Source organism: Saccopteryx bilineata, chromosome 2, assembly GCF_036850765.1.
Source record: "Saccopteryx bilineata isolate mSacBil1 chromosome 2, mSacBil1_pri_phased_curated, whole genome shotgun sequence".
NCBI lineage: Eukaryota > Metazoa > Chordata > Mammalia > Chiroptera > Emballonuridae > Saccopteryx > Saccopteryx bilineata.
Window position 1 is genome coordinate 8,652,803 of NC_089491.1, and position 14,131 is coordinate 8,666,933.

Genomic DNA, 14,131 nt, shown 5'->3' on the forward strand with positions numbered 1-14,131 from the left:
AATCCAATTTTGATTTTATATCAAATCTGGACAAATTCTCTAGGGCTACTTCTCAGCATTTCAGTAGTCAACGTATTGCTAAGTACTCATTTCTTTAAATATGTTAACTCTAAGTATATGAAAGTCAGTGGCTCTGACCTGCTCATGGGGCCGCATCAGGTGGCAACCATGTTTCCTCAGTGCTAACACCGAAACAGCCCATCCCTCACAACAGACGGTCTACAGCCAGCGAGGCAGGGCAAGCAGAACAAGTACTTTCCTATGCAGACTTTTTCTTCCTTTTATTTTGTTTCCTCCTATGAGGTGAGAAATGTGTACGCTGGGGTGCGGTTCCGTGGTACAGTGGCATGCTTTAAAATAGAGAAAGACCTGTATCTCAGCGTGGCTTCCACCCCTTCTGGAGGTCAAGCAATCGTCAATCCGAATAAAAAGCTGGTGGTCATTGGTGCAGACTGTCTCCAGCTGATGGGGCTTCTCAGCCTGACGTGCCGTGGGGGCTGGAGAAGCATCAAGAAACTATGAGGATGGCGAGGGTGACACTGGCCTCGTCAGGTCACAGGGGCTGAGGGAAAGCCCAACCCAGCTCCCATGCCTCTGGAGCTTGTGTTGTTCACTGCACTATGCTGTCTCGTTTCTAAAATGTGATTGTTGAACAAAAGAAGATTCCCAAATTCATTATGAATTACATAATCCAGTGATGTTTCAAAGAGCATTCTTTGTTAATTTTTCATAAACAAAAGTCACCCCAGTTCGAGCTGGGTCATCTAGCTTTGCTTTCCTTTTCTCCCTCATGGCGTACCTCAGGGACTGGCCACAGAGAACCTTCTGAGTGTGATGGCAAGCTCTTCCTCTAACACAGGCAGTTTCTAAGGAAGACTTTTGGCTAGCTGCTCAGGCTATTCACAGCCCAGGAGACAAACCATCTTGTTGCTGTTAAAAGTGATCTGGCATCCTGTGGCCAGGAAACTGCAATAGCTTGGCACTTGGCAAACTGAAAGTTATCTAGAAAATCCTGGAGTTCAGGCATCTGTGGCCAGCTCGCCAGTCACACAAAGGGACTGTTGTGGTGAATTTATGTAGGGGACCGCACTGTCACCCTGAGAGGCTCTTCCAGAACAGACAATAAAGAGAGCAGAGTTGAGCAGGCTTCCTTCCACGGTGTCTAAGTGAAGTTGGTCAGCGTTGTTGAGTGCACTGGGCAGCGTCCTGCTGTAACAGAAGGCCGTGTCCTTCCCAGTGGTCTGCAGCAGGACCAGGGAAGGACGTAGGCAGCAGAGATTGCTTATGGGACACGGGACAGTCCCCCCTCTGGCCCCTGCAGCAGAGCTCAGCTCAGCTCCCCTATGGCGATGACTCTGGAAGCAGAGCATGTGACATAAGCTTGGTGTTCCTGGCCCTCTACCTCCAGATGAGCAAATAGAGCTACAGGATCCAGAGTGGTTTTAGATCATTCTTTTTTTAAATGTGAAAGATTTTCCCTTAATAGATATTTTTGGATACAATAATTTAAGTTAAAATTACTATACATATAGAGAAAAATTCTGCTAAAAAGTTTTAGTTTAAGTGACAAATACAATAGTTTTCTTTATTACATTTCTAAATGTTGAAATTAAGTGGTATGCTAGTCATCCAAAAGAACAGACAATTTGTAACATGCCACTACTACACACTGTCCAGACCTCCACACAGCACGGGTTCCTTTCCCACCGTTCATTATGCATCCGGATTATCCCGTTATGGGGTGCTGTTTCCAGATGGGCTATTGTTATTGGTTCTCAAACTGAGAAGAACGGAATGAAGATGACAGAGGGACTGCAAGTGACGATGGGGAGAAAATGGGAAATGGAGGGAGGCATGTGGGTGCCAGGCTGGGAAGACCAGGACATAATCACAGTCCCTGAGAAGGCTCCTATCCCAAAGGAGCTCACACAGCAGTGGCAAGACAGACCCCCAGCAATCCCAATACAGTGTGAGAGCCACAGCACAGTCGGGAGAAGGAACCAGGGCTCAGAAGGCAGAGCTGAGTTCTAATCCCAGACTGTCCACTTTGCAGTTGTGTCATCTGAGCCGTGGTTCCTCACTGTTGCAGGGACTTGTGGGGATGAGTCGGAAGAGTGTGTTAAGGCTCTAGATACATTCTAGTCATCATTCTTACTCTATTCCAGTAGAGATGAATATGTAAGATTATGGGAACCCCGAGGAAGATAAGTAGCTCTTCTGGGTTTGGGTAAGACTCCCTGGAGGAGGGGATGAGGGAGGCTGAGGGCCCTGCAGATATGTCCTCAGAATCATTGCCAGCAATCACCAAGAAATCATGAAGACCAGGTTTAGTGCTGGGCAAGTGTCCTGTTTTCAGAAAGATAAAAACAATGAAATACTAGAAATATATTACCAATTGTCTTGTGGTCAAGCACCAGAAAAATTATAGAAAACGATTATAAAGTGGTGTTTGTGAGCATTTGGAAAATCAAAAGGTGATCAATATAAGCCAACATAAGTCTCTAGGAAAAATCCCAGAAGCTGATTCACTTTCTTGGAAATGGCCAAGGGGCTGGTGGGCCACAGGGCCGCCGCCTGTCTGGTACCGTGGGTTGCACTCATGGGTCTGATAAGCTCTTCCAAGATGTGCCCATAGAACAGCACCAGCAGTCTCTGGACTGAGAGTCTGGGGCATCCTCATTACCCAGCCAGGTAGCCTCAGTGTGCTACCCACCTCCGTGTCCACTGGCCTCCCTCACCCAAGCAGCCTCGGGCACCCTGACCCCTGTACCCGGGAGCCTCAGGGCTGCACTCCCCCCAATCCTGGGGAGCCCACCACGGCCCCTTCTAGCCTAACCTCTTTTTTTAGTAATTTTTTAAAATTTTATTTATTCATTTTTAGAGAGGAGAGAGAGAGGGAGAGAGAGAGAGAGACAGAGAGAGAGAGAAGGGGGAGGAGCTGGAAGCATCAACTCCCATATGTGCCTTGATCAGGCAAGCCCAGGGTTTCAAACCGGTGACCTCAGCATTTCCAGGTCGACGCTTTATCCACTGTGCCACCACAGGTCAGGCCTAACCTCTTTGTTTTTAATTGCCTTTAAGTCCTTGTTTCTCCTCCTGATCAAGGCATTGATGGAAACTAAGGAGGGACACAATATTTTCAAAGTGTTCTCTGGGAAGCCATACTGAGATGTCTGTTTATCCTGATGTCAAACAGGCAGGACAGGATCCTCGTAAGCTCTTCATGGGTCCTAGCAGTTCTTATTTGGGAGGCCTCAGAGTGTATGTATCAAATGCATTGAAATACACCTACCTCACACACCTATTATAATTTTTGCTGTAATTTTAAATTTAATTTTTATGACAATTTTAATAAATTTGCTTTTGAAATTACTTGGCCAAGAGTAACACATTAAGTTCTGTTTGGCTCTGGTTTCTCAGCAAACATCAGGCATGTTCAGGAATTCCTGGGAAGTAAGAAAAATCTACCTACAAATTGTTTTTGAAAGTAATTTTAATGAAGACTAAATTTAACAATTTTTAAAAATTTTTATTTATTGATTTCAGCAAGATAGGAAGGGAAAGAGAGAGACAGAGACATTCATCTGTTCCTGTATGTGCCCTCACCAGGGATCAAACCAGCAACTTCTGTGCTTCAGGATGATGCTCTAACCAACCAAGCTATCCGGCCAGGGCTAAATTGAACAATTAATGATTTTGAGACATTATACTATGCAAAAATTTAATTATAAATTTTGATTTTGTAGTTTTCTTTTCATATTTTAGAGCTAGTAGATTTTCTCTGGCCTCTAACACTTTCATAAACTTCTGAAAAGCTTGTTGGCCCCAGGCCCCGTGTCCACTGTCTGAAGGCATGGTAAGTGAGACAACATTCATAGCGTCAACTCTGAGGCCTGCAGGCCTTGAGATGCCTCTGGGAACGCACCAGCTGTCCTGGGGCTTAGGTTATTGTTTTGTACTCTGGCTCACTGAAATGTGATGGTTGACATAGAATATAATGTTCATAACCAAAATACTAGCTCCCCAAGCCTTCTGGATAAACGAGACACGCACAGCACCCATAACTGATCCCGCTGCCCCTCTCCAGGCGTCTGCTCTCCAGCCCTGGCACGGGATGCCCAGGACTCCTGTCACCGGCCAGGCTGGGATTCGTACCTAAGCATTCCATATGCCCAGCCACTCAGGTTAATTTGGCCAGGAAGTCCCAGATACAATTTCAACAACTAGTCATTTCTCCTGTTAGAGTAACATTTTAGGGAATGGCACAAAGGCTTTTTGAAGAGAGACCCTCAGTGGGAATAATTAAAACCATGATAGGTTCTCATAGAAAAGCAGTGTCTCTTGCTGATATCACAGAAGCCTCTCCCCAGTGCCCACATATGAACTAAAGCATCCCTGGGACACTTTCCACAGGCCACAAGGGCCTCTGCCTGGCCTCAGGTGGTCAAGTCCAGACACTTGGGCATGGGGTAAAGCGGCCCATCTAGCTGCTGGCCAACCACGTGGTCTAGTCCAGCTCATGGCTAGGAAGGACCCTGCTCCTCCCGCCTTGTCCCAGGCACAGCTAGGGAGAACAGGCATCCTGCCCCACTGTCTACCCGCTTCTTAGCTGCCGGCCTCACGGGGCGAGCTTCCCGTCAACCGGGTCAGATGTTCATGAGGCCATGCCGGAGGGGTGACTGTATTGAAAATCGATGCAGTTGGTGAGCCCGTCTCTCCACTGGGGTCTGGGTGGGCATGTCGGCTGACGTCGGCTGCCCCAGACTCGGGGAAAAACTAGGACCATGACGTTACAGCTAGGTCCGGCCAGGCTGCAGGCTTCAACTCTGCTTTCCCAGGAAGGCCCTGCACCGGGGATAGCATGCCCTGCATCAGCCATTAGTGAGTGGTTCCGGCTCCCTGGGAGGCCGTTCCTTGTGTGCCTGGCCCCTCTTCTGTCAAGAACCCCAGACAGAAGGAAGGAAGCAGGGAGTGGACTTTGGCACCCAAACCTGGTCGCCTCTATACTTTCCAACTTTGACACTGGGATTTGGAGGCCCAAGACCTATACACTTTGTGTTCCCATTGCCACGTTCTGTCTCCCTGAGGCCTCCTGACCTCAGGCCCTGTGTGCTTTCTACAGCCTGGGTCACTTTTTGGAGGAAGCGCGCAGACTGAGTGCGGCCATGGCGCTACACTCCCCTGCATGGGGACTGTCCCAGCCGCAGCTCCACCGAGACTATAAATACAGTTTTATAGAGATGAGGTCGGAGCGCTCACTCCGCTCAGAGCCTGGTGCTGCCGAGTTAGTGTTGGCCTGGCGATCCAGGCACAGCTGCCCTTTCAGAAGGGGAGCCAAGGGAAATACCGCCCGGGCATTCTGCACTGCTCCAAGGGAGAGCTCTGTCCCCGCACGCTGAAATGCACATTCTGCACTGCTCCAAGGGAGAGCTCTGTCCCCGCACGCTGAAATGCACATTCTGCACTGCTCCAAGGGAGAGCTCTGTCCCCGCACGCTGAAATGCACATTCTGCACTGCTCCAAGGGAGAGCTCTGTCCCCGCACACTGAAATGCACATTCTGCACTGCTCCAAGGGAGAGCTCTGTCCCCGCACACTGAAATGCAGTTCATTCACTAAAAAAGATTTCCATTCTTCACTTCCATGTATCTTCTTCATTTCCATGTATCTTTGTGGACCTCTCCACTGAAGTTCTAGTTTTTAAAATATGCCTCTCAGTAAATAACCTTACATTTAGTCTTAGAAGTTCAAAAGCAGATACAGTAACTTGTTTATGTGGTGGTGGGGGGTGGCAAGGAGTGGACAACTTACAAACTGTCAGCTTTCATCTACCAAAGGGAAGGAAGAGAGGACCCCACTGGCAGTTGTTCTGGCCTCGTGCTGGGCGCTGTGCTCAGAGGAGATAGGGTCCTTTCCCCTAGTTTACAGAAGAAGAAACAGAGACTCGAGGACCTGTCCAGAGTCCTGTAAGGAGATGAGGCTACCAAGATTTGAGCCAGGGCCTTCTGACTCCAAGTTTGGGGTCCTATCCCCACCTCCACATTTCCTCCACAGCATCCTCAGTTAAAGCGGATGCCTGGGCTGGCCCTGTACAGTGACCCAGTGTAGGTATACATAACAGGGACAGGTTTCTCATCAAAGCAGGAAGTTCTGAATGGCCACTGTAATGGAGCCACATGGCAAACTTACTGCTGCCATTTTCTGCTACTTAGCGTTTGCCAATCTTTCAGTGCTAAGTACATTTTCCTGACTACTTTTCATCCATCATTTCATTGCTTGGCCTTTGTTAAAGGAAAAGGGCCTCTGTTAGGATGCAGGAGATCTGCTAGAGCTCTGCATAGGTCTCTAAGGGGAAACTGTTTGGAAACGTGGTTGTCGTGGTTATCAGTGGAAGCTAATGGTCCCAGGCAGCAGGCGCCGATTTCTGTTCTTGCCCACCACTTCACACCTACTCCGTGCCTTAGAAAGCATGCCACTCCTAAAATCTTAAAGGAAAGAAGTGTCATATTTGCCCTTAGAAATTAAAAAAAAGGGGAAAACTTCTACATCATAAAAGGATACTAAAATAGAAGAAAAATGGGCAAAGGACACCAAAAAGTAAGCATAGAAAATATACAAATCATCAATAAAGATTATTTTAAAGGGTGTAACACATTGACAAAGAAAAAGTGTAAATTTTTATTTTCTTAACCTGGCTGACTAGTAAAGATTAAAAACAGTCTTAGGGACATACAGATAAGTCAGCCTGGCCCCCTCTGCTGTGGAGTTCACTGTGGTTGTAGAAAAAGGAGAGAGAGATAGAGGGTGAGCTCTAGACCACCCAGACCACATAGGTTCAGATACTGGGTATGCCTCTGCCCAGCCTTATGACCTCAGGGTAGCACCTGATGTCCCCAAGCTCCCACTTCCTCCTCTGTAGAATGAGGAGACCACTACCTGCCTCACTGGTGTGTCAAAAGGAGGGAGTGTGTAAATACACGGATAGCCACATGGTAAACGCTCACTGCATGCTGGCTTGTAGGAGTCTTCCATTATTACTACTAGTCTAGTCAGGACTCTCTTAGAACGAGGGGTTCATAACCTGGGGTTTGGAGGTCCATTTTCCTGACTAGAGGGTCTAAAGCTCTTCCCAAATTCTTAAAAGGACCCGTGACTCCAAAACATTTTAAAACACCTGCCTTTTAAAGAGAGCTCTTTGGCCTGACCAGGCAGTGGCGCAGTGGATAGAGCGTTGGACTGGGATGCAGAGGACCCAGGTTCGAGACCCAGAGGTTGCCAGCTTGAGTGCGGGCTCATCTCCTTTGAGGAAAAGCCCACCAGCGTGAACCCAAGGTCGCTGGCTCCACCAAGGGGTTACTCGGTCTGCTGAAGGCCCGCGGTCAAGGCACATATGAGAAAGCAATCAATGAACAACTAAGGTGTTGCAATGAGCAATGAAAAACTAATGATTGATGCTTCTCATCTCTCTCTGTTCCTGTCTGTCTGTCCCTGTCTATCCCTCTTTCTGACTTACTCTCTGTCTCTGTAAATAGATAAATAAATAAATAAATATTTTAAAGAGAGCTCTTTGTAGAAGTGCCAAAGGCATAGCTAAAACCATTGACAGTACCCTCAAAAGTAGCTCAGGCCAGGAGCCCTGAGGCTGCCCTGCCTTCTCCAGGGGCCTCCGAGCCTCACCCCCACCTGGCACCTTTTTCAAAACCACCTTTCTGCCAAGAACTCCCAGGAGCCCTGTGGTGAGGGGCCTGGCTGCTGGGTCTCGGTTGGTGCTACTCTGCGGGCTTCTGCTGGGTCTTCTGGCACCAGCATCTGCTCAAATGGCCTCTCCTGTGCTCCTAGCTCTGGAACGAGTGTGGAGGCCTCCCTGCACGCTCTGCTCCAGCTGTTGGGGACAGACTCCCATTCTCAGTCTTGATCCCTGGGGCTGTGAGCTAAACACAACCAAAACCTTTTTCTCCTTCAAGAATGTTCTTTCTGAGTTCTGGCCTCCCCTTCCCAGGATGGAAGAGGCACAAGGTAAAGATGGAAGCAGCTGCCTGAGCCACATCTGCTCCCAGGTGGTGTGTGGGGTACTGCCCCACCCCTGGGAGGGGAGAGAGGGCTGGTGAACAGGTAGATGGGGGAGAAGCCTGTCCCTGGAGGGTGCAGGGAGAAGCCCCCTGGGTCAACTGTCAGCTGTGAGCATCCACACTGACCTTTCTTCTCGGTGCCATTCGGGGCACTGGGGGCAAAGGGGCGAGCCGGCCAGCCCTGCCTCCTGGTCAGGTCCCAGGCAGGCTGCTCACACGCAGCTGCAAAGACTTTGGAAAGGCCTGCCTGAGAGTGTCCCAAAGCACAAACAACCAAACTGTTCCTGCTTTGCCACCACCTGTGCACTAATTGAGCCCAACCACCAGCCCGGAAGGAGGTTGAGAACTTTGATCCACACGCAAAGCTGAGCACACCTGCCACAGGAGTCATCCCGCCCCCACCCTCCTACACACACATAAAGGGGAGGACAAGATTCCCCAGGAATTCAAGTCAGGAGAAGGCTGGTGAGGTCAGCTCCTCCCTTTCTGGGCAGCAGAGCGGCCCGGCCCTGCCCTGGCTCCCGCTGCCAGCGCAGCACCTGCCGGCCCGGGACTCAATAAATAGTTGTTGAGTAGACATACAAATTAATAGAAAGAACAGGATGGAATTTTCCTAGCACTTCTGATCTTACGCTTCTCAGTTTGGAAACTATTTTGAAGAGAAGTTGCAGCAAAGTGTGGCATTTATTTTAAAATATGTAGTTCAATGGCTAAGTCCTGATGACCTTCTCAAGTTTCCTCAGATAAGGAAGAAGATGAACCCAGCTTATTCGGACTTTGGTGACTCGTTTGTACCTCCTTGTTGATGGGGCCGACATCCAAACACAGGGAACCACCGGGGAGATGGGGAAAGACCTACAGTAACTATTCCTTCTGGCTGGATTGCACAAGCTCAGTGAGGTCACAGAAAATCGAAGATCACACCTGGTCTGTTTCAGAAGAAAGCCATGGGTTGGGGTGTGTCCTAGACACCATCCTTTAAGTCCATGGACCTGCTATAGGACAGTCGCCTCAGGACATGTGAGCTCCAAGCATTTGGTCCCCAGTGAGCTTTCTTCGGAAAGTCCACAAATTGAGCTGAAAGAGAACTTGGTCCCCTGGAAGGTATTTGGAGGCCAGTGTCTGAATCCCAGATGTACCCTGAAATTGCTGGCTATGTGGCCAAAACTGAGGTACTGCTTGGGCCCCTGTGACTTCATAGAAATTCATTTACTAAAAACTACAACAAGACCCTGACTGGGCTGACTGGATAGTGTCAGCCCGGGGTGCAGACGTCCCAGGTGTGATTCCACATCAGGGCACACGTGAGAAGTGACCATCTGCTTCTCTTCCTCTCCCTCTCCCCCTTGTCTCTTCCCCACTGGCAGCCAGTGGCTCCACTGGATTGGTTTGAGCATCAGCCCCAGACAGGGGCCACAGACAGGGCACATGCAAGAGTCTCTCTATCTCCCCTCCTCTTACTAAAAAAAAAAAATCCTGCCACAACCATCACTTAGAACTGGTGCTAAAAAGGCAAGTGCGGAGTCAGAACCGAGGTGTCGCCAGCCACCTTCAGTCCTCAGTGCTCAGGAAGGGCAGTGACCTGTCTCCAGGATGGGACAAGGCTATTCGTGCCAGCACAGTGCCGATGAGTACTGCTGCCTGGTAGTAGGCACACATCTTTCTTTGCCAATACAAGCAACTTTAAAAGAAGGTCACTCCAGGAACTCCACACAAATGATCTCCCTAAACCTTACAGCCTTCAGTGAGGTAAAGGTGGTCTCGTTTCTACAAATTAGGGAAATTGGGGGTTTGGAGAGGTAAGAAAGCTTGCCCAAATCACACTGTGAGGGAGTGGAGGGGGAGCGAGCGTGGAGTCCAGACATCCTGACCCTAGCCCTGAGCTCCTATCTCCATGTCACATTATAGTGGTCCCCGCTTATCCTTGAGGGATACATTGCAAGATCCCCAGTGGATGCCTGAAACCACAGAAAATGCCAAACCATGCATATATGTATAGTGTACATATATGCCAACATCTCTCTCTCTATATATAGTGTACATACATGCCAACATCTCTCTCTATATATATAATGTACATACATGCCAACATCTCTCTATATATAGTGTACATACGTGCCAACATCTCTCTATATACATATATATAGTATACATACATGCCAACATCTCTCTCTCTATATATATATATAGTGTACATACATACCAACATCTCTCTCTATATATGTATATATATAGTGTAATACATGCCAACATCTCTCTCTCTCTCTATCATCCTCTTGGACAACATCACTCATCTTGCACTGTAGCACCATTATTAAGTAAAATAAAGATACCTTGACAGTTGATCTGATAACTGAGCCAGCTACCAAGCAGCTAACAGGCAGGGGGTGTGTACAACGTAGATATGCTAGACAAAGAAATGAGTCATATACCAGGCAGGATATAGTGGGAGGGTGTGAGATTTCATCACACTACTTAGGCTACTTAGAACAGCGCGCAATTTTAAACTTACAAATTGTTTATTTCTTGAATGTGCCATTGACTATTTTCAGACCATAGCTGAGCATGGGTAACTGAAACTGCAGAAAGTAAAACCATGGACGAGGGGACCACCGTCACAGAGGCTGTGCTTGCTCAGGGTACAGCTGCAGTGAGGCATGTGGTGTGACTCAGTGGCCTGGTGACAGGCAACAGGGAGTCTGTGATATGTGCATGTGTGTCCCCAGGTCCGTGGAGAGACTGCCTGCAGGCCCTGGAGGATGGCCATGACACCAGCTCCATCTACCTGGTGAAGCCAGACAACACCAACCGGCTCATGCAGGTGTGGTGTGACCAGAGGCATGACCCTGGGGGCTGGACTGTCATCCAGAGGCGTCTGGACGGCTCTGTCAACTTCTTCAGGAACTGGGAGACATACAAGGTGAGAACCACAGGGCCTATCTGTGCTGCCCAAAAAAACTGGCCCACCTTGAGATGCCTGCCTGACCAGTGACAGAGCCACTCGGAGGGAAACCATGTGCCATCCTGTCAGGGCCTGCGCAGCCCTGCAGTCAACATCTGGGGCAGAAAGGACATTGACAGGGCCATTTCTGTATACCCACCAGGAATGGTGAGGACCAGCAGCCCCTTCCCTGCCCGCCACTCACAGCTGCTGCGAGGCAAGAGTCCGGAGTCCAGACCACAGAGCCCACAGTTGGGGTGGGGATGCAGAAATGCTGGGGTTTCCTAGGGGAAGACCTGTTCACACGGGTTAGAAGGGACAAGTTGCAAGGCTCCCAAGGGCGTGCTATAGGGAACTGTAAGAATACTCAGTCCGAATTCCAGAGCTCATCCTCTGGGATTCCACTTCCCAGAGAGTTGAATACTTATCCGCATGGTAGGAAAGGCTTCTAGGGCTTGGCCAAACCTCTGTCCCCTCCTATAAACAAAGAGGCGGTGCGCCAGCCAGCCAGAGCAGCTCCGGTTACTGGGAGCCCGCCGTGCACCAGCACCAGCTCCAGCACCAGCTGCATGCTTCCATTTAGTACCTCGTTTTCCCTCACATCACCCTAGGGGACACACTGGTAATAACCTAGTTAACAGATGAGAAGGTGAAATACATTGCTCAGCGGGCAAGTGGCAAAGCGGTGGCCAGAGCCCAGGCCTCTGACACTAAAGCCCCTTGATCAGAATGCCTGCCCATGGCTCTACCTGACCCTCCCAGCCAGCCTGCATCTTTGCTTTCTCCTCTCTCTCCTCTGCCTCCTAATCAGATGCTCCTGAACACACACTCCCTATTTCTTTCCTCCTTTCTGTATTCTCTCTCAGAGGCAGCAGAGCACAGTGGTTGACTGGGTTCCCAGTTCAAATCCTGGCCCACCCTCCAGTGCTCTCTAACACAGGGACTCCAGGCTCCAATGCACACATTCTAGAGGACGATGATAGCCCCTAGCTCTTAAGAACTGGCAAAATGATTAATAAAATAACCTATGTAGCCTGACCTGTGGTGGCACAGTGGATCAAGTGTCAACCTGGAACTCTGAGGTCGCCGGTTTGAAACCCTGGGCTTGCCTGGTTAAGGCACATATGGGAGTTGATGCTTCCTGCTCCTCCCCCCTTTCTCTCTTTCTCTCTCTCTCTCTCTCTCTCTCTCTCTCTGTTTCTCTTCTCTAAAATGAATAAATAAAGATAATTAAAAAAATAACCTATGTAAAGTTATGATAACAGTGCAATACAGTATTTAGCTCACTAAATACTAGCTTTTTTTTTTTTTTTTTGTATTTTTCTGAAGCTGGAAACAGGGAGAGACAGTCAGACAGACTCCCGCATGCGCCCGACCGGGATCCACCCGGCACGCCCACCAGGAGGCCACGCTCTGCCCACCAGGGGACGATGCTCTGCCCCTCCGGGGCGTCGCTCTGTTGCGACCAGAGCCACTCTAGCGCCTGGGGCAGAGGCCAAGGAGCCATCCCCAGCGCCCGGGCCATCTTTGCTCCAATGGAGCCTTCCTGCGGGAGGGGAAGAGAGAGACAGAGAGGAAGGAGAGGGGGAGGGGTGGAGAAGCAGATGGGCGCTTCTCCTGTGTGCCCTGGCCGGGAATCGAACCCGGGACTTCTGCATGCCAGGCCGACACTCTACCACTGAGCCAACCGGCCAGGGCCCTAGCTATTATTATTATTATTATTATTATTATTATTATTAATGAATCCATCTATTTTCAAGACTTCAGTGACCACAACCCAGCTGATGACTCCCCAAACTACATATAAAAACAATAACAAAGCCACCAGATTTTAGATTACTAAGAGGGAGCCCAGCTAGACATGGCACATGCTTGTCACAGCTCACACCTGTCTGGTGCTTCTGAGATCATGTGAGACCCTCTCACACAGCCATCCCCAGGGAAGGGAAGGGATTTGTCCAAGGAGCTCCTGTTGCATGCCTGCTGTGTGCTGGGCTCTCCTCTCACCACAGCACCTGGCCTGCACTGCTGTGTGGGATGGTGACACGGCGTCCCCCATGTTCACATAATGCTCTTAAATTGTCTTAATGATTCATGATTAGAGCTCAGAAAGATGAGGTGACTCATCAAGTCTCAGCCAAGTGGAGGAGTGGGGAACTGAGCTCAGGCCTGCCTTCTGTGCTGCCTGTTTCTGGGCCCCTCTGTCCAGGGCTAAACATCTGCCTATCCCTCACCAATGCTCTCCTGTGTTCTCCCCAGCAAGGGTTTGGGAACATCGACGGTGAGTACTGGCTGGGTCTGGAGAATATCTACTGGCTGACAAACCAAGGCAACTACAAACTCCTGGTGACCATGGAGGACTGGTCTGGCCGCAAGGTCTTTGCAGAATACGCAAGCTTCCGCCTGGAGCCTGAGAGCGAGTATTACAAGCTGCGGCTGGGGCGCTACCATGGCAATGCTGGCGACTCCTTTACCTGGCACAATGGCAAACAGTTCACCACCCTAGACAGAGACCACGATGTTTACACAGGTAAGACCAGTGGAGTCAACCCCGGACAGAGGACAGAGAAAAGAGGTCGACCAAATCCAGAGCCCTAGGCTCTGGGGCCTGATAACAGGAAGATCCCAGGGCCCAGCTGCCTGACTCTCCCTGCCCCTAAAGGTCCACTCCTCCACTCGCTGCCCACCCCCCTTACACAGCTGGATCAGAGTGGTATTTACAAAAAGGTAAAGGTAAAGAGGTGTACAAAGTACACAACTGATGGCCAGTCTGGGAGCACTCACATCTCCTCTCTGCCTGAGGCACTGAGTATCAGGACTGCATCCCCAGATACGCCCTGGAATACCATGTGGGCCCACCTCCTATCAGTCCTGTGTCCTTGGGCACCCTGCTTAACCTCTCTGGCCTCAGTCTCTACATGTGAAAACGAGGACCATGCCCACCATGCAGGGTGAGAAGGAAGTGAGGGAGAATGCCCCTGGGACTGGGCAAGCAGCCAGGGCTGACCCAGTGGCTCTCTGATTACCGCTGTGGCATGCACCGTCAGGGTGATGCTGGACAAAGCTAACGAGAAAGCAGGCAGGAGAGATGAAGGGATTCATCCAAGGTCACAAGCCTCACT

The 14,131-nt window shown here is 49.7% G+C and overlaps 2 protein-coding genes across 14 annotated transcripts in view; one reads left to right on the forward strand and one right to left on the reverse strand.

Moving 5' to 3' along the window:
* RALGPS1 (Ral GEF with PH domain and SH3 binding motif 1) overlaps nt 1-14,131 on the reverse strand; it is a 330,788-nt gene that overhangs the window by 110,338 nt on the left and 206,319 nt on the right. The window lies entirely within an intron of this gene.
* The window catches only part of ANGPTL2 (angiopoietin like 2), a 39,118-nt gene that overhangs the window by 21,519 nt on the left and 3,468 nt on the right, over nt 1-14,131 (forward strand). Inside the window, exons 3-4 of the mRNA XM_066256171.1 lie at nt 10,795-10,988; nt 13,269-13,539. Coding sequence (XP_066112268.1) covers nt 10,795-10,988; nt 13,269-13,539 — 465 coding nt within the window. The remainder of the gene's footprint in view (nt 1-10,794; nt 10,989-13,268; nt 13,540-14,131) is intronic.